A 23,011-nucleotide genomic window follows, 5' to 3' on the forward strand; every position below is an offset into this window, starting at 1 on the left:
CCATGAGGATTGCTAAATTCTAGACTAGCATTTTGCAGCAAGAGAGACTACACATTTCCATGAGGCGTACCTTATTAACTTGCACCAGCAACCTCAAGAGAGATAGGATTACATAGGAAAAAAATCCATTAATAGCCCCGAATAAATACACACTCAGTAGAGCCTCTGATGCAATCAGCTTTCCAATCTGCAAAGACAATGACCTTTACTTAGCTGCAAATAAATTTGAAACTGCTAATACTTTTAGAAGCATAAACTCATATGAGATATGACTAAAATCAATATCATAAAGATCATGAAATAAACCACCAAAAATAGGATCATGATCTATGAGATATTAGTACAATTGAAACCATCAATCCGTAACTGAAAGAACAAAGACCCAAGCAAATATTTACTCAGACAAAGTGATGAGATTGTGAACTTCAATTCAACACTAGGTAGGCATAAAGATCCAAGACGAAATTACATTAAGCACAAATCCTAGCAGTAGGGTGACTAACTAAATTAATATTCTCTGAATGCAAGACATAAGCTTAGTCCAAAGCACTCAATGAACTGTACTTGTATGTACCATCTATTAGGTCCGGTTCATGGCTGCCGGTGATTTTGCAATGAACTTAATTAGATTTCTGAAGCATTCTACGTTAAGGTTCAACATGTCGTCTGAACCTGATCATCAGAAGTCAAATAGATTCCTATGTTTGATGCCAAGAGATTAAGCATCATTTATATTTTAGGGAGTGCTGGTGCTTTCAAAAGGCATAGTGATTCCTCCTTAAGCTATCTATCTAAGACTATAAAATTCAAATTGCTATGTTAAGAGTCAGATATCAGAAGGAAAGTATTGGTAACCTAATACCATAAACATCATGCACATGAAAAAGAAGTCAGCAAGAACTTGGATTGTGCACATACATCCACAGCATTAAAACTCTGAAATTACACATACGACGTCAAGATTATATGGCAAACCTCCTATACTTGGGAAAGATACGTTATCCTGAAAATGAATATAATAAGTAAGAATCAACCATGTTTTCACAAGCAACAACAAAACAATAGGAATTCACGTGGCACACTGAGGTACAAAATAGAAAAAAAAAAACTATCAAATAGTGAGAGCATACAAAAAGTTAAGTGAGATTGTGAGCTCGCAAACATTCTAAGAAGCAGTAAGGTCAACAAGATTACAGAGCCGTGACTCTTACAAAGCCTCCAAAAAACAAGAGCCCGATCATATTCTTTCCAAAATGAATCGTGTCAAAGTGGCTGAATGCGGAAGTTAGCACTGTGTATATACGTCCACTTCGAATGTTGTCCCATGAAAGCTGTATGCAAGGGCCAAATATATAAAAGAGGAAAAATGAATTAGGAACGTTTATTGCAGTTACAATATACTCAAGAGGTCATATCAAATACAACATAAATAGACGATTAGCTGTAAGCCTGTATTTACAAGCAGAAAGCTGAGAATGCTCAAATTATGGTATTAGATTTGGTTGGGAAGACAAAACATTCTAATACTCTAAATCTAGTATGCAAACACTAAGCAAAGACTTACTGTAAAGTGTCTATACATAAAATCTTGAGGTAGAACCTGCCACATTGTAAAAACAGCCGCATTGGCAAAGATTAAGCAAAAAAGTACACGATCTGATGAATTTACTTGCCTCTCCAACCATTTTATCCTGCACACAAGCACAAGAAAGCGAGGAAGAGCCACAATAAAGATCCATACAAAAATTTTCCTGAACTTTAATTCTACAATGGTCAATGGATATGAACAGGCAAAATCCATGAATAATAAATAAACTAAAGCCACACGGGACGGACAATATGAGAGCAAAGTGGACAAAGAAAGTCCACTAACGGCCCGTTTGGTAGTCATTAATAAAATGCGGTAATGGGAATGAATTTTAAGTGTAATTTTATTAGGGAAGCACCCTTAAAATCTCTATGGGGAGATATTTTTTCTTCACGGCCTCACGGGCAAGCAATCTCACCCCTAAACTTGTGTTTTTGTCTCCAAGGGGAAACAATTTTCATTAACACTCATTACCACCTACAAGGTGGTATTGGATGGGAATGAAAATTCAACAAGGAAAGTGGACACTTTAGAATAAATTAGCATTACCATGGAAATGGACAATAATATATTTCACAAATTTACATACAAATTCATTCTCATTACCACCATTTATGACCAACTACCAAACGGGCCGTAAGAGATAACCTAAGAAGGTAGTCCTAAAGAAAAAAATCCCTCATATAATTCGCAGTCCTTTGCTCGGTTGCTCCTGAATGTTTGTTGTAAGCTTAGAATTAACGAAGCATGCACTAATCTATTTATATTAACATAGCGAGCTTAGTATGATAAATTGATAATATTAGTAAACTCCAACAGAATTTTAGTTTTCAGGCCATGTACCTCTTAGATTGCTTATAATGTACAAGGGTACCCTCAATAAATTATCTAAGTACCAGGTAAATTTTTCGAAAAAGAAAAGTGCCTCCGGGTGAGATCCCAACTTTTCTGTGTGTTTTTCTTATAAGTCGTAAGGAGTTTATTCTGTAGAACCACTCTTAAATGTATTTGTAATATAATCACCTCATGGGTTTGATATATTCAACTTATTTTCAGACTCGATAACATTTGAAAAATTTCCAATAAGTTTGGATACGGTCGAATGAATGCTAAAAAATATATTCATGCAAATAAGTTGAAAAGAACGAAGTCTAAACCATTAATTAGCTGATTAACTCGTAGAAAGTTTTGTTTATCCTACCAGACAGGGGCGAAGCTAGGAGTATGGATGCCCCGTGCAAGATCCCCAAACCCTCAGAACACATAGTTCAAAATTAACACACAAAAAATTGCAAGATAAACTTCTCTTCAAATTTTGAAATGGGGCTTTTGATTTTACAAAGATTAAAATTATAATCAACTAATAAATGGACTAATTGTTAAATTGAGAAATTAATGAAGCTTTTAATTGAGAGTACACGACTACACATAAATTGAAATATTATTTCCAAAAAATAGACTAAGGAGATCTAAATTTCGAACTTCTTATATATAAGATTTTCTAGTTTACCACTAGTCCACCCAAATTTCTTTGTAAATATTAAAAACAATATGATAAATTACAATTTAAGACCCTTTGATTCAGAGGCCCCGTGCGATCGCCCACCTTGCACCGGCCTAGAATCGCCCATGCTACACGGCAACACTACAAGAAATGCAAGCAAAGAGGGCAATTTATTTGAATCAAATAGGGCAACTAGTTGATTGCCTTATTTAATAGTATCAAAAAAGACAAAAATATTTCCCCCTTTTTGATATTAACTAAAAGACAATTACATTTTTGCCCTCTTTGATATCACTTAAGAGAACAATTCCAAATTTGCCTTGTTTGATATCAACTAAGAAGACGTTTTCCAATTTGCCCTCTTTGATATTAACCTAAAACAACAATTTCAAGTTTTGCCCTCTTTAATATTAACCTAAAATAACAATTTCAAGTTTTGCCCTCTTGATATTAACCTAAAACAACAATTTCAAGTTTTGCCCTCTTTAATATTAACCTAAAATAACAATTTCAAGTTTTGCCCTCTTTGAACTTGAAATAACAATTATTATAGCTTGCCTTCTTTAGTCAAGGAAAAAAAAGTAAGAACAAAGAAGAGGATTAAAACAGAGTATGAATAATTTTTTTTAAACATTCTGTTCGATTTCCCGCAAACCCCAAATTCAATCTATATTTCCGCAAACCCTAAAAAACTCATTCTACTCTTATCTTCTCACTAATCTGATCTCCAGTGATTTGGCAAAAATCTTCAATCGAACATCATCTCTCGATCCCCTGTTGTTGATTATCTTGCTGCTGAGGTTTGATTCTCTATCTTCAATTCTTTCTTTTTTTGTTTTTACAATTTCTCAGTTTATTTTGAGTTCGTTCACTTGAATTTTTTTCTCAATAATCTTGTTTGAATTCGAGAGATCTGAAATGACGATTTTCTAGCTTATGATAATCTGGTTAGTGAGATCTGAATTTTTTTTTTTCCTTATATGAAACTTGTTGATGATCTTTTGTTGATTGTTGCGATATTTCATCTCTCGCTATTTTTTGAATCTTGATGTGATTATTCTTGCGATTGATTCTATGCGTTTGTTATTTTTTCATGAATTGTCTGTTGCCAATTTGGTAAACCCTAAAAAAACTCATTCTACTGTATAATCTCCACCAATTTTAGCAAAAATCTCCATTTCGCATCATCCATCTCAATCGATTAATCTCCGATTTGATTTGTTGCAATCTCTACTATTCAATCTCCAAGTTTTTCTTCAATTTTAGGTAATTTTATCTGTTAACTTTTCTTTTTGTTTAGTTTTTCATTTGAATTGTGATTGAAAAACTGATGTTAATAAAGTTTATGAAATTATGACTATTCGATTGTCGAATTCGATTGAGCGAGTTTCGTTAACAATTGAGTTAATTATATATATATGACTTAAAGAATAGTTCAAGTGTGGTTGTGGACTTGTTGTGTTAAGCTAAAGTAGTTCAATTGATGTTGTACATAGTATTGTATAATATTTGCCAAGTAATATATGCAATGTTGTTCAATCTAGTTCATGCTGCTAGGATTATTTTGAGTTGGTAAGTTCAAATCATATCTATGACACTTTTCCTGAAATCTTATTGGTTTACATTTTGCAGCAACCAAAATATTACACTTCAATTTCAGCAGAATGATGCATATAGATAAGTTTTTTCAGCTGTTCTTTTTTTCTGAGTTATGAGGCTTTGCAATAGAGTAAACTTTTGCAACAGTAAGCTCTCAAAGTCATCTCTTGTTTTCTTTGTCATTTTTCTACTTCAGTTCAGTTTAAGAAGGACCGACTGACAATGACTCATACGCGGAATAGAGATTTCCACCTAAAGTTTATAAACTGACAGCTTCTCTTTTCCCTTCTCCACTATAATGTGAATTTGTTATCATGTAAAAGCTGTATATTATGCTTGGTTTGGGAATTACTGTGATATACTAGAAGTTATCAGTTAGAACTGACCTCTAAATGCTATATTTCCCCAAAGACCAAGTATAACAAGTTAAAAGTATAAATGTCAAGCAAGAAAGAATCAGTTTATCTACGGCACATTTATGTTCATGATCCGATGAATATCTTGTCTATTTGTTGGTATGGGAGCTCATCAGACGTCAGTGTTAAGTATTTTTATTGATTTTGATAATGACATTGTTTTATGGAACAAATCTTAGAGTAGCATAACTTGGTAGTTGCTTGTTCAACTTTTTCTAAATTTGGACATTACATTAAGAAGGTGAGCTGACTGATGCAGGGGATCATGGCACCAAAAAAAGAATTTAGGAATATGACAGAGCTTAATCCTAATGTAATTTCTTTACATTTTAATCTGTGCTCTTTCTTTAAATAGAAATATTTTATGTTTATATTTATGCTAGAGTAACTAGCTATGATAATATTCTAAGTGAGTTGATTAGTTACAAATAGTTTGACTTGGGTAAAGTTCTGAAACTTTGATTAAATTACTTGAATTCCTTTTGTTTGATAATATCAAGATTTAGAACTTTGAAATTGATTAGGGTTTCGAAGGCCATTCAATGGTTTGGAAATGCAAAACAATAAAATTACCTCGTGTATACACCCATCTCTTTCTACAATTTGTGAAAATAAGATAGGGCGTCCACAACAAAATTCTGGAATATGTCAGTGACTAGTAGAAGAAGTAATGATCAGCTGCTAGTTTATATGGTTCTTGATATGTCTGTTCCATTGTTGTGGCTTTTGTAGCTCTCTGGATTTATTTTAATTTGGTGGCTTTTCGTTTGTATAAGCACACTCACTTCAAGTTTCATGGGTAGTGTTTGTTTATTGTTGGGTGTTTTTGATCCTTGAGATGTGTAAGATATGCTCAAGATTGTGATAAACCATTCGAGAATAAATGGCCAATGATGCTTGTGAATGTGGTGCTTAACTGCTTATACTTATCTGATGTGTTGTCTTTCTAATTTTCTTTGAAAATATTTGTTTTATTAGATTATGAAGGAAGAATAACCTATGGCAGAACCTGAAGTTGTTGGAGGCAAGAGCTGGAGATTATGATGGGCAATGAGCATATATTAATATTGTTTGTGGATAGATCTCAAGTAAACATTATGTGAATATAATTTTGTTAAAAATTTTGTAAATAAGTATAGTTGGAGGCTACCATAACTGTTGAGGATTTTGTTAAAATTTTAATAAATCAGTATAGTAAAATTTTTTCCCTTGGTATTACCATGGTGTTATGTAGAATGTACAAGGTTTATCTCTCAACTTATATTAGATTGATCTTCGATGTATAATGGTTTTTAGATGATGACTAGCAGGGCAATACTTCATGATTGCCTTGCTTGACAAAGTACAAAGAGGGCAATATCTTATTTTTGCCCTGCTTGACAAAGTACAAAGAGGGAAATATCTTATTTTTGCCCTGCTTGTTGCAGACCAAATAAGACAAATTGTGTTTGTCTTCCTTGTTTTTGAGCAAAGAGGGCAAAATTATTGCCCTTTCTGATGATCATAGAGGGCAACTTTATTCGCCTTGGTTGATGAAGCAAAGAAGACAAAAATTTTTGCCCTTTTTTATTGGATCAAAGAGGGCAAAAATATGTGATTTGCCCTTGAAACCTAATACAACGGAGCTACAAGGGCAACGGAAGGGCAATTTTAAAATTGCCCTCGTAACCTATGAAGGCAAATTTTGTATCAAAGAAGGCAATTTTTATTGCCCTCCTTGAAGCTGTTTGTTGTAGTGCAAAGACGAGAACAGATTTTCAATCCACCACGAAGTGGAGATGGGGAGACCAACATTTGCCTTTGCCCCACCCCGCTCCATTGACATCCCTACTCAAAATGTGTGTGACAAAGCAATACCTAATTTATATTTTCCCCAATCCACATTCCACAACACCCAAAATAACTACTAAGCCTAGACGTCTGGTTTAAACTTTACGGTGCACCATTGCACTTGAAAACAGTACTCGTACTCCGTGAATGAATTGTGCTTCTATAATGATATAATTAACAATAATACCAGAATTATCACATAAAATGAACATCTCATGTCATTAATAAACAAAATTAAACTACACAAAAAAGAGACAAACATTAACCCCTAAAAAATTTGACAAAACAAATATACCGAAAATTAGATAAACTATAAATAAACCATGAATCCAAAATCATCAGTGTAATAAATCCCATCAAAAGTGCAAACAACTGTAAAGCCTACATTATAAACACCCAAGCATTAATGAGAAAAAAGGTCAATTTTTTCAAATAACACCTGAAAATTATGACACTATGCAAGATAACAAACACCTCAAAAAAATTATTGTTTGCACATTCAACAAGTTCTTTGAAACAAGAATTTGATGCACATATACAATCTATCAACATGGTCAATTTATTAATTTTTTTAAATTGAAAAAAGACCATGAAAAGATTTATCACTATGTTAAAACTCACCAACTATCTCTCTCTCCTAGCTTCTACATGAATGCTCCTTGTCAAAATTTACAGCATGATGGAGTCAATTATTACAAACTCAATAAATGCATAGAGTAGAAAATTTTACTAGCTAGGTTCACCACCCTCTATATTGTAGCCCACCTTAGTAGAAAATTGTAGTAGGATGTGTGAAAGCCACATTATGAGCAGTAGATTATGGTAGTATAAATAGGGGCTTTGCTTGTGCATTGGAAGTGTGCCCAGCCTTATGAGTTCTGAAGTAGTAATACTAAGTCTTAGTATTACGAGAGCTAGTTTGTGAGTGGAAAATTGTTAAAGAGTGAGTTTATTAATTTCATGTAAGAGTGTTCTACATTAAAATAATATAAGTGTGTTTTAGTGTTTACATTTGAGCAACTCTTTAATTCTTATATCCACTTATCAGTTGTTAATCTTTCCACATTATTACTCCAAAATATCCTACAATTGGTATCAAGAGCCATTTGTTCCGTTAAATTTTTCGGGACCATTTTTTGGCAAATATCGGTCGGGGACCGATATTATCGCAACGGTATAGTCAAAAATATCTTTGGCTAACTTAACGGTCGGGGACCGTATTGCGAGGTGATTTTCCATTAGTGCACAGTCTGGGACTGTGAAGCCTGTTGGTCAGGGACCAAGCTTACTTGTGTATTGCCGGGCAAAACTAAGTCACAAATGGCAGATATTGCTAGTTCATCTAGTAATATTGAGAAACTCAACAATGGAAATTATAGTACGTGGAGTACACGTATGCAATTCTATTTGTTGGGACAAGATCTTTGGGGTATAGTCGGTGGTAGTGAATCTACAATACCAACCGATCCAGAAGAATTAAAGAAGTGGAAGATTAGGGCCGGAAGAGCCATGTACGTGCTAGCAGCAACCGTCGAGGACGAGTTGTTATACCGCATCAAGGATGCGAAGACACCCAAGGAGGCGTGGGACACCCTTGCAGCTCTGTTCTCAAAGAAGAACGATGCTCAACTTCAGCTTCTCGAGAATGAGTTGTTGTCGATGCAACAGAACAACATGACGGTGAACCAGTATTTCACCAAAGTCAAAACTTTGTGTGAACAAATCACAAAGTTAGATCCTGAAAATCCTATCACAGAGACAAGGATGCGCAGGATTATTGTCCGCGGTTTAAAGCCTGGATATAGTAGTCTTGTCACGGCGATCCGAGGTTGGGCTACACAACCATCTCTAATTGAGTTTGAGAATGTGTTAGCCAACCAGGAGGCTCTAGAAAATCAGATGTCTGGAGTTTCCGTCAAGGATGAAGAGAAAGCTCTTTTTGGCAACAAGAAGTCAAATAAGGGAGGTGATAAGACAGGCGAGTCAAGTAATCAACATGGCAAGTCAAACAGACAGTCATGGGGATTCAAAAAAGGACAACGTAGAGGAGGCTTCCATCGAGGGGGAGCTCGACAAGATCGACAACAGGATGAGAAGGAAGGGAAAAATCAAACACGACGAGATGTCGTGTGTTATAACTGCAAGAAGAAGGGACACTATGCTCGAGACTGTTGGTCCAAACCAGCAGAAGGGAATGCTGCAACTTCCGTGGAGCATGAAAGCCGAAGTGAAGTCGAGTGGGATGCACAAGCATCCTACGCAGTTGAAGAGGAACAGATCTTCGATATGGAGGTAGTGTCACCCAGCAGTACGGAGCCAGAGGAAGCTGCACTTGTCGTAGTCAACGACAAGATGATCAATTACAAAGATGATTGGATCATCGATTCTGGTTGCTCCAATCATATGACTGGAGACAAAGAGAAATTTTTGAGCATGTCCGAGTACAAGCGTGGTCGAGTTGTGATAACAGCAAACAACTCAGAATTGCCGATAACCCATATTGGCAAGGCAGTGGTGATTCCACGATTTAGCAACAAGCAAGTTCAGCTGGATAATGTCTACCATGTTCCTGGTATGACGAAGAACCTGTTGTCAGTTTCACAACTGACATCATCCGGAAACCATGTTGTTTTCGGTCCTCGTGACGTAAAGGTGTACAAGACAATGGAAGGAAATTCTTCTCCTATATTGGAGGGACGACGTCTTGAATCAGTCTATGTCATGTCTGCTCAAACGGCATATGTAGACAAGGCGAGGAAAAATGAGACAGCTGATTTATGGCATGCACGCTTGGGTCACGTGAGCTACAACAAGCTCAAGGTGATGATGAAGAAGTCGATGCTCAAGGGTCTTCCTCAACTAGATGTCAAGGAAGATATAGTTTGCGCTGGATGTCAATTTGGTAAAGCACATCAACTTCCATATGAAGATTCAAAGTTCAAATCGAAGGAACCTTTGGAGTTGGTTCACTCAGATGTGTTTGGTCCAGTAAAGCAACATTCTGTGAGTGGCTTACGCTAATGATCACCTTTTTGATGATTTTTCAAGATATGTCTGGGTCGATTTCATGAAAGAGAAATCTGAAGCATTTAGCAAGTTTAAGCTATTTAAGGAAACAGTGGAAAAAGAAGTTGGTGGTAAAATTCAGTGTCTACGTACAGACAACGGAGGAGAGTATACATCTAGAGAGTTCTCCCAATACTTGCAAGATTGCAAGATCCGACGCCAGCTCACTTGTCCAAATACTCCACAACAAAATGGAGTAGCTGAAAAAAGAATCGACATCTTGCAGAGACATGCAGAAGCATGTTACATGCCAAGAACGTGCCACCACGTTTTTGGGTTGAGTGTATGAGGACAGCGACACATGTGACAAATCGATTACCTCAGGCGAGACTAGATTTTGTCTCACCGTTTGAGAAGCTAAGAAAGATGAAGCCAGTAGTGAGCCATTTCCGAGTTTTCGGATGTGTATGCTACGTGTTTGTTCCTGAGCATATGCGTAGCAAGTTTGATAAAAAGGCTATTCGTTGTATCTTTGTGGGGTACGATGATCAGAGAAAAGGTTGGAGGTGTTGTGATCCAACAACAGATAAATGTCACGTGTCACGAAATGTGGTGTTTGATGAATCATCATCTTGGTGGTCACCACAAGCTGTATTATTGCCAAACTCGAAGGAGATCGAGGAAAAGCTTCAAGAAAAGATGGACGAGAAAGACGAAGGTCAGTCTAGTCAAGATGGCGTAGTCTTGAGATGGAGATATCTCAACCTACACCAACAGAAAGAGAGAAAAGTTCATGGCAAACAGGAGCACATCATAGAAATATTGAAGAAGAAAGGCCAAGTCAAATTGAAAATTTTGAAGAAGAAGAACCTCACCCAGCACTGCGCAGGTCCACAAGGCAGAAAAAGCCAAATCTAAGATATGCAAATGCTGCAATGGTTGAGGATGTAAAAGAGCCAAATAGTTATGATGAGGCAGCTCGAAGCAAAGATTGGAGAAAAGCCATGGAAGAAGAAATTCAAGCTCTGCACCAGAACGAAACTTGGGAGTTAGTGCCAAAGCCTCGAGAAGTTCAACCTATTTCTTGCAAATGGGTATACAAAGTGAAGACTAGACCTGATGGTACCATTGAAAGGTACAAGGCACGATTGGTAGCTCGAGGATTTTCTCAGCAATATGGGCTAGACTATGATGAAACATTTAGCCCAGTTGCCAAGATTACAACAGTTCGTGTTTTACTAGCACTTGCAGCTAGTAACTCTTGGAAGCTCTGGCAGATGGATGTCAAAAATGCATTTCTACATGGTGAGTTGGATAGAGACATCTACATGGATCAACCTAAGGGGTTCGAGAATCAGTTTTATCCACACCATGTATGCAAGCTGAAGAAGGCTTTATGGTTTGAAGCAAGCACCACGCGCCTGGTATGGAAAGATAGCAGAGTTTCTGTTACAGAGTGGTTATTCTGTAGCACCAGCCGATTCGAGCTTATTTGTGAAAGCTCAAAATGGAAAGTTGGCAATAGTTCTTGTATATGTAGATGATCTTATCATCACAGGAGATTTTGAAGAGGAGATTCAACAAACAAGAGCTAATCTTTCAGTACGTTTCCAAATGAAGGAGCTCGGAGAATTAAAACATTTTCTTGGTCTTGAAGTGGAGCGCACTAAGGATGGGATATTTCTATGCCAACAGAAATATGCCCGTGATCTTCTAGAAAAATATGGAATGCTCGATTGCAAGCCTATGTCAACTCCAATGGAGGTTAATGCAAGGTTATGTTCAGTCGAAGGCAAAGATCTAGAAGATGTGACCATGTACAGACAGTTGGTGGGAAGTCTTATCTATCTCACGTTATCCAGACCAGATATTGCTTATGCAGTGAGTGTGATTAGTCGATTCATGCAAAAACCGATGAAACGTCACCTGGAGGCCGTACGTCGAATATTAAGGTATGTGAAAGGAACCATTGACTATGGAATCCTGTACCGCAATGATAAAGAGTTTGAAGTTGTCGGATACTGTGATGCTGACTATGCTGGTGATCTCGACACACGTCGGTCAACTACGGGTTATGTATTTAATCTAGGTTCTGCAGCAGTCTCTTGGTGTAGCAAGAGACAACCAACAGTGTCATTGTCAAGTACGGAAGCGGAATATCGAGCAGCGGCTATGGCAACACAAGAGTGTGTGTGGTTGACGCAATTACTCAAGGATCTGCATCAACCAATTGATCGAGGAATCAAGTTAGCTTGTGATAATCAGTCTGCGATACGTTTAGCGGAGAATCCTGTTTTTCACGCAAGGACAAAACATGTGGAGGTACATTATCATTTTGTCCGAGAAAAGGTTCTACGGGGTGAAATTGAACTTGAGCAAGTGAACACGGAGGACCAAGTTGCAGATATATTCACAAAAGGTCTTGGAGGACCAAAGTTCGAAAAGTTTCGGAAACAACTTGGTATGACCTCTAGACTATCTCTGAGAGAGAGTAGTCGTTGAGGGGGAGTGTTAAAACTCACCAACTATCTCTCTCTCCTAGCTTCTACATGAATGCTCCTTGTCAAAATTTACAACATGATGGAGTCAATTATTACAAACTCAATAAATGCATAGAGTAGAAAATTTTACTAGCTAGGTTCACCACCCTCTATATTGTAGCCACCTTAGTAGAAAATTGTAGTAGGATGTGTGAAAGCCACATTATGAGCAGTAGATTATGGTAGTATAAATAGGGGCTTTGCTTGTGCATTGGAAGTGTGCCCAGCCTTATGAGTTCTGAAGTAGTAATACTAAGTCTTAGTATTACGAGAGCTAGTTTGTGAGTGGAAAATTGTTAAAGAGTGAGTTTATTAATTTCATGTAAGAGTGTTCTACATTAAAATAATATAAGTGTGTTTTAGTGTTTACATTTGAGCAACTCTTTAATTCTTATATCCACTTATCAGTTGTTAATCTTTCCACATTATTACTCCAAAATATCCTACACACTATAATCAAACCAATCAAACAGAATATAATGCTCACATTATAATCATAGTCAACTTCATTAAATCATAAAAACCAAAATTCAAGTATATAAATGAAAGGGAGAAAAAATTACCACCCAAGTCCCAAAGATGATTTTTTTTGAGTTGGTAAGAATTTAAATTTCGAACAATTAGTAAGAAACCTAAATCCATAACCCAAAAAACTTTTCTTGAAATGAGCACTTGAAACATAGTATCTGGAAATTGCATGGTTTGAGAGTAAAAACCCAGAATTTGTGAGTGATGATGATGATGATGATGAACGCCATTGATGAATAGGAGAGAGAAAGTGGGTGTTCTTGTTGTTGGGTTTACAAAGAGAATGAAAAGTCCTGCAAAAATAGTGGGAATTTGAGTGTGAAAGTGAGAATGATTTAGGAAGTTTCTTTGAGAGGAATTTGAGGTGAGAGTAAGTTGTTCATTTTGTTCTTGTGAAAAATAATGGATTTTGATTTTTGAGAAGTGATTTTCTGAGATTATTGTGTGCCATGATATTTGAACAGCTCATCTGCAATAACAACTACTGTACTACAGTACAGAGTTGCTACTCGAGGGAAACTGGTATCATGCACAATATGCAACTGAATTTCGTCTATGGGGGCATTTTTGACATTTTCTTTATTTATCAATACATGCAAGAGATGTGTCATGTTCATGTACTATTAGCAATAATATTTCCAATATTTCCCTTATTCAATATGATCCAATATCATAGCACTTTAGTAATTTTTATGACAAAATTTAATATTAAAAAAGACTAAATTAAAAAAAATCATATATTTCTATTTGGAGATTGTTAGTTATAAGTAGGGATGGAAATGGATGATGGATCATCCATCATCCGCTTAACCCGATTTTATTAAGTGGGTGAAAACCCGAAATAAACGGATGAAAAGCGGGTGGCGGGTGAAGCGGGTGATGGATGCGGGTCGGATGCGGGTGAGATTTTTTTCATCCGTCACCCGACCCATCACCCGCTTAACACCCATCCATCATCCATTTTGTCAATTACACATGTTTATTTACTTACTTTATTAAATTTTTTAGTTAAAAATTTCAAAAATATATATCTTATGGCATAATTTTTTGTAAAATTATTATATATCTCCTCACCGCTAACCACCGACCCACCCGTTCACCCGGTGGATGACGGATGGATGGATGCGGGTGATGGCTTAGCGGGTGATGGATGGATGCGGGTGGAGCGGATGGATGCGGGTGACGGATGCGGGTGAAGCTCCACCCGCCCCGAACCCGATCCATTTCCATCCCTAGTTATAAGTGAAACTATTGGGTCAGGCCGTCTGACCCAATATGTTCGTCGGACGAAGCTGCGAGAAGGGCGCGACGGCTCTCGTTGATGACCACCTGCTACAGCCACCAAAATCCACCCACAACCACCGAAATCCACCCACATCGAACCAAATCGGGACCCAAACGATCCAAAACTCCATATCCACCGCTTATCCACCACCTTCGAATCACCACTTTCAAAACTCCATAATCGAAACCTTCGAATTTCCATCTCCTTCTTCGAATTGAGTCGAAGTGGTGGTTTCGAGTGGGTCGAGATGTGGATCGTGATGGTTGGGTGAGCTTCGATCTGGGTGGATGGGTTGATTTTTGGGGTTGGGGCTTCGATCTGGTTGGGTCAATTGGGTGGGTGAACTAAATGAAGAACAACTGAAAAAAATGAAGACCAACTGAAAACAATTAAAAACCAACTGAAAAAAATGAAGACCAACTAGAAAAAAAAAATGAAAACCAACTGAATAATCAACTGAAAATAATCAAAACCCAATTGAAAATGGAATAAACTCAACTGAAATAACACATAAACTCAACTGAAACAAAAACAATAATCAACTAAAAAACATCAACTAAATGATGACCAACTAAAAAAAATTAGAAACCAACTGACAAAAAATGAAGACCAACTGAAACCCAAGTGCTTCTAACTGAAGCACAAGTGCTTCTAACTGAAGTGGTCCGACCAGTTGTATTGTGTCAGACCAGTCTGACACAATACCTTCTCTAGTTATAATCTAGTTGATGTATTAGATGACTAGTATATAATATCTTAACACAACCTTATCATATCAGTTAGTTATTATATCATATCCTGACTGCATCTAATCATATAGAGTAAATGTTACATTGTATCAAGTTGCTAGTAAAATTACAAAAATGACATGGTATGCGACAAGTTGTTTTCAACCGGGTATGGGAGAGTATTTTCTCATGTACGGTTGTACTCTCATAGTTTCATACTTTCATGTAAGAATAAGATGTGTGCACAAGCCATAAATGGATCTTGTTTGGTTCATATAGAAATACCCTTAACACAATAATGTTCATATAATTAAGTAGGCAAAGTTTTAATTTTCCCTTAACAAAAGTACATAAATATTATATTATATTATAATTACAACCTCTTATTTGATCAAACAGACAATTGAAAAGTGTTCCTTTCTGCTTCTTTAATTAGTCAGCCCGGCTGTTAATAACTTGTAGGCTGTAGCAATGCTCAACCTCAATTTTTTTGCACCATCATCTTCATTCGCTACCTACAAATCCATAATTAGCTAGTGTGTCCTTGATCATCATCATCTGCTCATTTTTACCTCGATCATCGACTGCCTGCAAATCCAATAATATGTTCTATGTTAGAGCTAGCAAACGTGTCATAGTTGTATATACTCCGTGTTGGAATTAGAGGTTAATGACTCGATTGACATTCACCGTATGTAATCAGGGAAACTTAATAAACATGTTGAGAACCTTCAACTATAATTAACTAACTAACCCATTTCTTAAAGTCAATTGACTCTTAGTCTAGTTTATTGATTAACTCATATCTTTACGATATTCAGGCTCACAAGATTCAAATTTAACAAACAAATAACTTAACACATATGAAAAGTAAGAAAAAACTTTGAATTTAATACTGACGATATACTTCAAGGGTTCGTTATTAGTGTTTAAAAGTTCCTTATTAATACAAATGATAAATGAGTCAAGTCAATCATTCGACTTATTCAATTAAACAAGTTGAAAATTTTAGCAAATAAATCGTTAAACTTGTGTCAAATTCAGGCGGAATTTCTCGATTATGTCAGTATTTGTCACCTCTATTTTACATTTAACAAATGGAACGTAGACAATATATATCAAAAAATATTAACAGTAACATACTGATCATTGAAACCAAATACATTAAAATCATATAACACTTTAATATGCAATTTTTAGGAGCATGATAGACAATGTACGTAAACAGATGATTTGATTAAAAAAGAAAAAGGTAAGGAAATTGATTAGATTAGCTAAATAGTTCCATAATGTAACTATTTTTGCTGAGCAATCTCTAAAAATATAGGACCCATTATGTTAATTAAGTTTGATCTAGGCAGAAATAAGTCTTGGATGGATGGATCAGTTTCAAAATAATTCATTATGAACTCAAACTAACTATATCACACAAAAATTGACTATAGCATACGAATTAAACTGTTATATCATAAAACTGACTATAACATATATAAAATGTATATATCATTAGAAACTGACCATACCAAATATAAACGGACTATAGCATAATATAAACTGACTATATATATATATATACTTGGAAAAAGATATGATTTCAACACGATAAATATAAAGAAAGGCAAACATAAACCACTCTACTATCACAAATAATTAGAGTACTGTAAAACAACAATCTGTTACTTACTTTTGCTCGACATTTTTGCTTCAGTTCCCAATTCTCTGACCACCAGGGAGTTCAACTAAGCTTCCATGGCATGTAAAAAAATCGAGTAAATAACGAACTTCATGACTTTGCTCAACTATTGTTAAGCTTTTATCTTGAACATTATAAGATAATAAATGAGACGTATTACATATATTATTAACTCTCATGAATAAAATGTCATCTTTTCCAGTTCCATAGTAACCTAAAGAGTAAAGCTTCCAATCCATATCACTAACATACGGATCCAAAATTTGAAAGAGTTTCACCCAAGATTCTTTAACACCGTATTCCTTCATCACCCATAAATCCCAGCCTTTTTCATTGAGATTTCTAATCAATAGACACAAACAACAATCTAGGACACTTATGTGCAACTGTTCATGTTTAATCGTCGTTGTTTCACGATAATACTCCGGTAATGGTACGTCTTTCACCCAGTTTTCGGATTCGAGATCGAAACAAGCAATTCGATACTCAATAGGAGAACAACTAAACTTCCAATGAAGTAGATGATTATTGATAAGAACCCCTTTTCTGTGATGGTGTTGAGCTTTTTTACGATGGTCTATCAGTAATTCTTTAGGAGATGATGTACTATGAACAAGTCTCCAAGACTTACTAGCATTATTATTCAAGCTGTAAACCAAAACATCCCTTCTTTGTACATGACGGTCCAAAATAAGTACAATCTTATAATCATTGTCAATAGAATCAAACCCAAACCCAGAATAGAAAGAAACAATATGCGTAGAAGTGTATCTTATATACGGATACGGGATCTTAAGATCCATGCCGGTGCACGGGTTGAGAACCATAAACACGGGCAACAATGCACTAGACATGCAAAGCAATCCGTTACAAGAACCAACTGTGATAACTGGTATACCGCCAAGACAAGAATAACAAAAGTGTATCGAGTCAAGAGTAAAAAATAAAGGTGATTTTATTGAGTCCATGTTCACGCAAATAAAGTCTCCTGCACCATGTTTAGGTACGAGGATGAGAAACCGATTTGAGGTGTTGGACACACAATGTTGGAGATGGAAGTTGATGAATTCGGGAGATGAAATTAGTGTTTTGAACGATTTCGAAACACTTTTGAAGAGGAGTAGGGATTCTGCAGGAAGTTTAGAGAGTATTTCTGTCACAATATCATATGGAAGTGTGGCCATAATATCATAGGGAAGTGTGGCCATGGATTTTTCTTTGTTTTCTTCGTCTACAAATGTAGGTTTTTTAGGATTCCCAATAATTTTCATGGCGTAAATGATGTTGGCTGATAAGAGGCAGGTTTAGCGTGTTAGAAAAGAGGGAATATTTATAGTACATTATATGAAACCTAATTTGAGTAGAACTAGGAAAATATATCCTAAACTAAATATATGTATATCATTTTCCTATTAATAATATACTTATATAATGTCATAAGGAAACTATACTCAAATCTAGATAATTTAATTTGTTTCCTACTTAAATAAGCTCTGTAATTGATAAATTATTTCAACGATAATATTATAGAGATCCGAAATAGACCAATATTAGGAAACCCAATCCCTTGTGGCGCAAGCTCTGCGGATTACAAGCTCACACACGTACACCTCACATAAAGATAATGATACCTAGGAAACATATATCCTAATTGAAATACAACTTCCCCTAAAAAAAATACAACTTAGGAATATTCTCAATAGTAATCAAAACAGATGAGATAATATAACTTCTTTTCAACTTATTTTAACTTATCTTAGAAAAATAATTTCAGATGAGATAAAATATGATAAAATAAGATTAGATAAGTATAATAATATAAACATCATCAAGTTGAAGAAGTTCAAATACGATAACAAAATCATATAAGATATGATAAGAAAAGGTCATATAAGTCCAAATAAGTTAAATAAAACAGTCTCTAAATCACAATAAAAGAAACAGTCACAAATCATAATAAAAGAAACAGAGAAAATAAATTTCCACTAAGTAAATAACATTGAAAAAATAACTCAAAAATTACCACGTCAAAACTAGTAATAATTAAATGCTAAGAAGTTTCTAAACAAAACAAAACAAAAAAAGTTGTATAAATCAAGTTCATTTTCTTCTTCAATTTGTTGACCACCAGGGATGCAAACAAGACTTGGTTTACAATAATAAGCAGAAAACAAATAGTTTGATTCTCTTCTTAGGCTCTGTTTGGTAGGGTGTAAAATATTTTCCATAAAAATGAGTTTTTATTTTCCTTTTATTTTTTGTTGTTTGGTTTGATAAGGGGTGTAAAACAAGATTTCCATCAAGGGAGCTTTAGGTGAAAATCATTTTCCTTTAAAAAATAAAGAAGGAAAAACACATTTTCCTCCCTATTCCTTAGCAACCTTTTACTATCCTCTTATCCATCCTCTTCCTTCCCCTTTCATTTGTCTTTTTTCCATAACTTTTTTTACATTGAACCAAACAAAGGAAAATTAGCTTTGCATTTGAATTTTCCGTTGTAAAATGTTTTACCTGAAAAATCATTTTACATTGAGGCCTTGTTTGGTTGTATATAGGAAGTCATACTTCCTAGAAAGCTATTTTTCCCATGTATTTGAAATTATTACTAGGAAGTGTAAAATTGTGTTTGGTTGATAATGGGAAGTAGAACTTCCTATGGGAAGCTCTACTTACCTAGGGGGACCTAGGTAAGTAACTTCCTCCATTTTGGAGGAAGTAGAACTTCCTAGGAAGTGCAAATTCCCATGGTTTTGCCAACCAAACAACTTCATATACTTCTACTTCCTAGAAATTTGCACTTCCCATGATTTGTTTTGTCAACCAAATAAGGCCTGAAAATGTTTTACATCCAACCAAACGGAACCTTAGATGCAAAGGAAAATGTCGTAACACCAGCATATTATTTAAATGTGAAACCTTAAACAACTTCATCCAACTACTTTCAACTCCATACTCCTTCATCATCCATATATTTATATCCAAAGTCGAAATCGAAATTAATACACAGAGACAACCATCAAGGACTCCTAAGCGTGTACTACGTTTTCTACCCTGTTGTTTGTCTTCAATGAAGTGTGGAAATGGTATATCATCTTCCCATTGTTCACTACAAATATCGAAACAAACGATACGATATTTGTCCAGTTCCAAAGACAGAACTACGAGCCAATGTAGCAAATGAGTGTTAATTTTGACTTGATTAAGAATTTGCAACAAGATCGAGTTGGATATTCATTATCTCTGGGAGCTATGGTGTTTCCCTAGGACATTATTTTACTACTCTCCTGAATAAGATTAACCACTTTTCCAAAAAAAAAAGTCAAACTCAAATATAGCATTAAAAAAAGTTAACAAAAATGTTAAACACAATTATATAATAACTGAATCACCATAAATAAAGACAATTGTCTACACGTATTAACACATTCATACTAACAAAGTAAATTTAAAAATTATATTAGTTAAATATTTTATCATTAATACACAATTAAGTACTTCGTATTACATTAGAACTATAAAATTCAATCAATTAAAAAATTGAAATAGTTTCATTAACAAATATTTCTATCATATCATGGAAGAGCTGAAAATTATTTTACTACCCTTTATGAATAAATTAACTACTTTGCCAAAAAAAAAAAATACAAATATAGCATAAAAATGTTGAACAAAATTATATAATAAGTGAGCCACCACAATGCTCTACAAATATTAATGCATTCATACTAACAAAGTAAATATGAAAACAGTTGGTCTTGTAAGAGACTGTCTATTATAATAATTTGTTATATGAAAATTATATTTTTCAAATATTTTATCAATTAATACACATTTAAGTACTCAATATTACATTGAAACTATAAAATTCAATCAATTAATAAAGTGAATGGTTTCATTTAACAAACATTATATAAATACAAACATGACAAATTAGGTAAATATAGACATAACACACCTTTTGCTAAACAAACATTCAAATCAAAAAATATAGTATTAAATTTTTTTACTGATGCAACACCCAGTTCTTGACTTGAAATCAAAGTGTCCACTTTGTTCACAATCTATCAAATAGTATACCAATAAAAAAACAACTAAAAAAATTATAATATTAGAAATCATAAATAAAATCAATATAATTTCTTTTTTGCTCATAGAATTTAACATTTAAAAGTAAAAAAAAAAAAAAAAACTGATAAGAAAATTAAGTGACAAAGACTAAACCAATCAAATTTTACAACCAATTAAAAAAAAAGTATGTTCAAAATTTGACTCTTACTTATACCCAAAAAAAATCGAGCTTCTATCTCGAAAAAAATTACAGAAATCAACACAAAATACTTTTACGTGGAAAACCCTCCTAAACTAGGGGGGAAAGCACGGTCCAAACTCCAAGTACGGAAATTTAGTATAATATTTTGGGAGTACAATTTGTAACTACAACTACAACAATATTAGACACAATGTGTTCAGGATAATGTGTTAGTTGGTACCCTCAACAATGGTACCTCCACTGATTAATCCTAAAACCCCTCTACACTAATATTGTGTTTACCTCAAATTTTACCACTAAGGCTCCGTTTGGTAAGGCGTAAAATATTTTCAGTGTAAAATGATTTTCATGGAAAACAATTTACAATGGAAAACATAATTCCAAAATTAGTTTTCCGTTGTTTGGTTCGATGTAAAAAAAATGATGAAATGAAAGGAAAATGAAAGGAAAGTAAGGAGGTAGTGATAGGAGTGTACAAGAAGAGAAGGAAAATAGTTTCCCTTCATTTTGAAAGGAAAATGTTTTCCATCCTTGGGAGAGTAATTTTACCCCAAGGAAAATGGTTTTACACTCTTTTGCCAACCAAACAATGTAAAACTGAAAATAGAGGAAAACAGTTTTCCGGGAAAACGTTTTACGCCCTACCAAACGGAGCCTAACTCCCTTTCTCTTGTGTTTGTGCTCTCATCCTCTAACACCGTGTCACAGTGGAGCTATTAGCACAATATCACCGCAATCAATTAACCAACTAAACTATATTAGGGAGGCTTTCGACACAAGAAAACATCTTGTACCGCCGCTAGCACCACCCCTTCCTGGTGGTGTACAAAACACTTGTATGCACACTCACTTGAGACCTCACATATTTGCCTCTCACCTCACTCTCGATGCCACATTTGATCTCTATTATATAAGGGAAGAGGGGAGCAATGGTGTCCTCTTTTGAAATGCCTATTTTGCCCCATTTCCCTTTCTAAATTACAAATTCACTTATAAATTATAACCTATGAAAAAATTGACTTGAAATCAAAGTGTTCACTTTCTTTACCATTTATGAAGTATTGTACTTAATTCAAAAATCAACCAAAAAATTATAATATTAGAAATCATAAATAAATTCAATAAAATTTCTATTTTGTTCATAGAATTTAACTTTGAAAAGTAAAAAAAAAAAACAAAAAGAATGGTGAGAGACTTAAGTGACAAAAACTAAACCAATCAAAATTTACAACTAAAAACAATTATACTTCGTATGTCTAATATTCAAATTTTGACTCTTATACCGAAGAAAATCGAGTTTATGTTTTGAAAAAATTCAAGCACGCATCGCGTGCAAAAAATTCTAGTATTATATTATACTAAGCCTCACTGTAGCTTCCTTGGCACAATATACTTAACATGCCTCAATTTGTTAGTGTAAACTTGCATCACAGTTTCAACACTCAATAAATACATCTCATTAACACATGCTCCGAAGTCAAGGCTTACAAGCCTATGCTATTTTGGACTTCCTCATGTACGGAGTACGGTTGTAGTCTCATAGTTTCATACTTTCATGTAAGAATAAGATGTGTGCACAAGCCATAAATGGATCTCGTTTGGTTCATATAGAAATACCCTTAACACAATAATGTTCATATAATTAACTAGGCAAAGTTTTAATTTTCCCAGAACAAAAGTACATAAATATTATAGTATATTATAATTACAACCTCTTATTTGATCAAACAGACATTGAAAAGTGTTCTTTCTACTTCTTTAATTAGTCAGCCCGGCTGTTAATCACTTGTAGGCTGTATCAATGCTCAACCTCAAAATTTTTGCACCATCATCTATTCATCTTCATTCGATACCTACAAATCCATAATTAGCTAGTGTGTCCTTGATCATCATCATCTGCTCATTTTTAGATCATCGACTGCCTGCAAATCCAATAATATGTTCTATGTTAGAGCTAGCAAACGTGTCATAGTTGTATATACTCCGTGTTGGAATTAGAGGTTAACTAGTTATTAGGCCTGGGC

The 23,011-nt window shown here is 34.8% G+C and overlaps 2 protein-coding genes and 1 long non-coding RNA gene across 3 annotated transcripts; 2 read left to right on the plus strand and 1 right to left on the minus strand.

Annotated features, from left to right (window-relative positions):
- The first annotated feature begins 3,807 nt into the window (after window positions 1-3,807).
- LOC125492562 (uncharacterized) lies at window positions 3,808-6,325 on the plus strand. Its single transcript, XR_007269183.2, has 2 exons — window positions 3,808-3,892; window positions 4,725-6,325. It is a non-coding gene; the product is annotated as an uncharacterized LOC125492562 (long non-coding RNA).
- A 5,117-nt stretch (window positions 6,326-11,442) lies between these two features.
- On the plus strand, window positions 11,443-12,600 carry LOC125492573 (uncharacterized mitochondrial protein AtMg00810-like). Its single transcript, XM_048635209.2, has one exon. It carries the CDS (start codon window positions 11,558-11,560, stop codon window positions 12,443-12,445), a length of 888 nt encoding a protein of 295 aa, XP_048491166.1. The 5' UTR covers window positions 11,443-11,557; the 3' UTR covers window positions 12,446-12,600.
- A 2,928-nt stretch (window positions 12,601-15,528) lies between these two features.
- LOC104902460 (F-box protein CPR1) lies at window positions 15,529-17,685 on the minus strand. The gene is made up of 2 exons (XM_010690250.4): window positions 16,891-17,685; window positions 15,529-15,612 (listed from the first exon to the last, which is right to left on the minus strand). The coding sequence occupies exons 1-2, from the start codon at window positions 17,683-17,685 to the stop codon at window positions 15,529-15,531; spliced, it is 879 nt and encodes a 292-aa protein (XP_010688552.4).
- Window positions 17,686-23,011: the final 5,326 nt, after the last annotated feature.

The sequence above is a fragment of the Beta vulgaris genome, chromosome 8, assembly GCF_026745355.1.
Source record: "Beta vulgaris subsp. vulgaris cultivar EL10 chromosome 8, EL10.2, whole genome shotgun sequence".
In the NCBI taxonomy this organism is placed as follows: Eukaryota; Viridiplantae; Streptophyta; class Magnoliopsida; order Caryophyllales; family Amaranthaceae; genus Beta; species Beta vulgaris.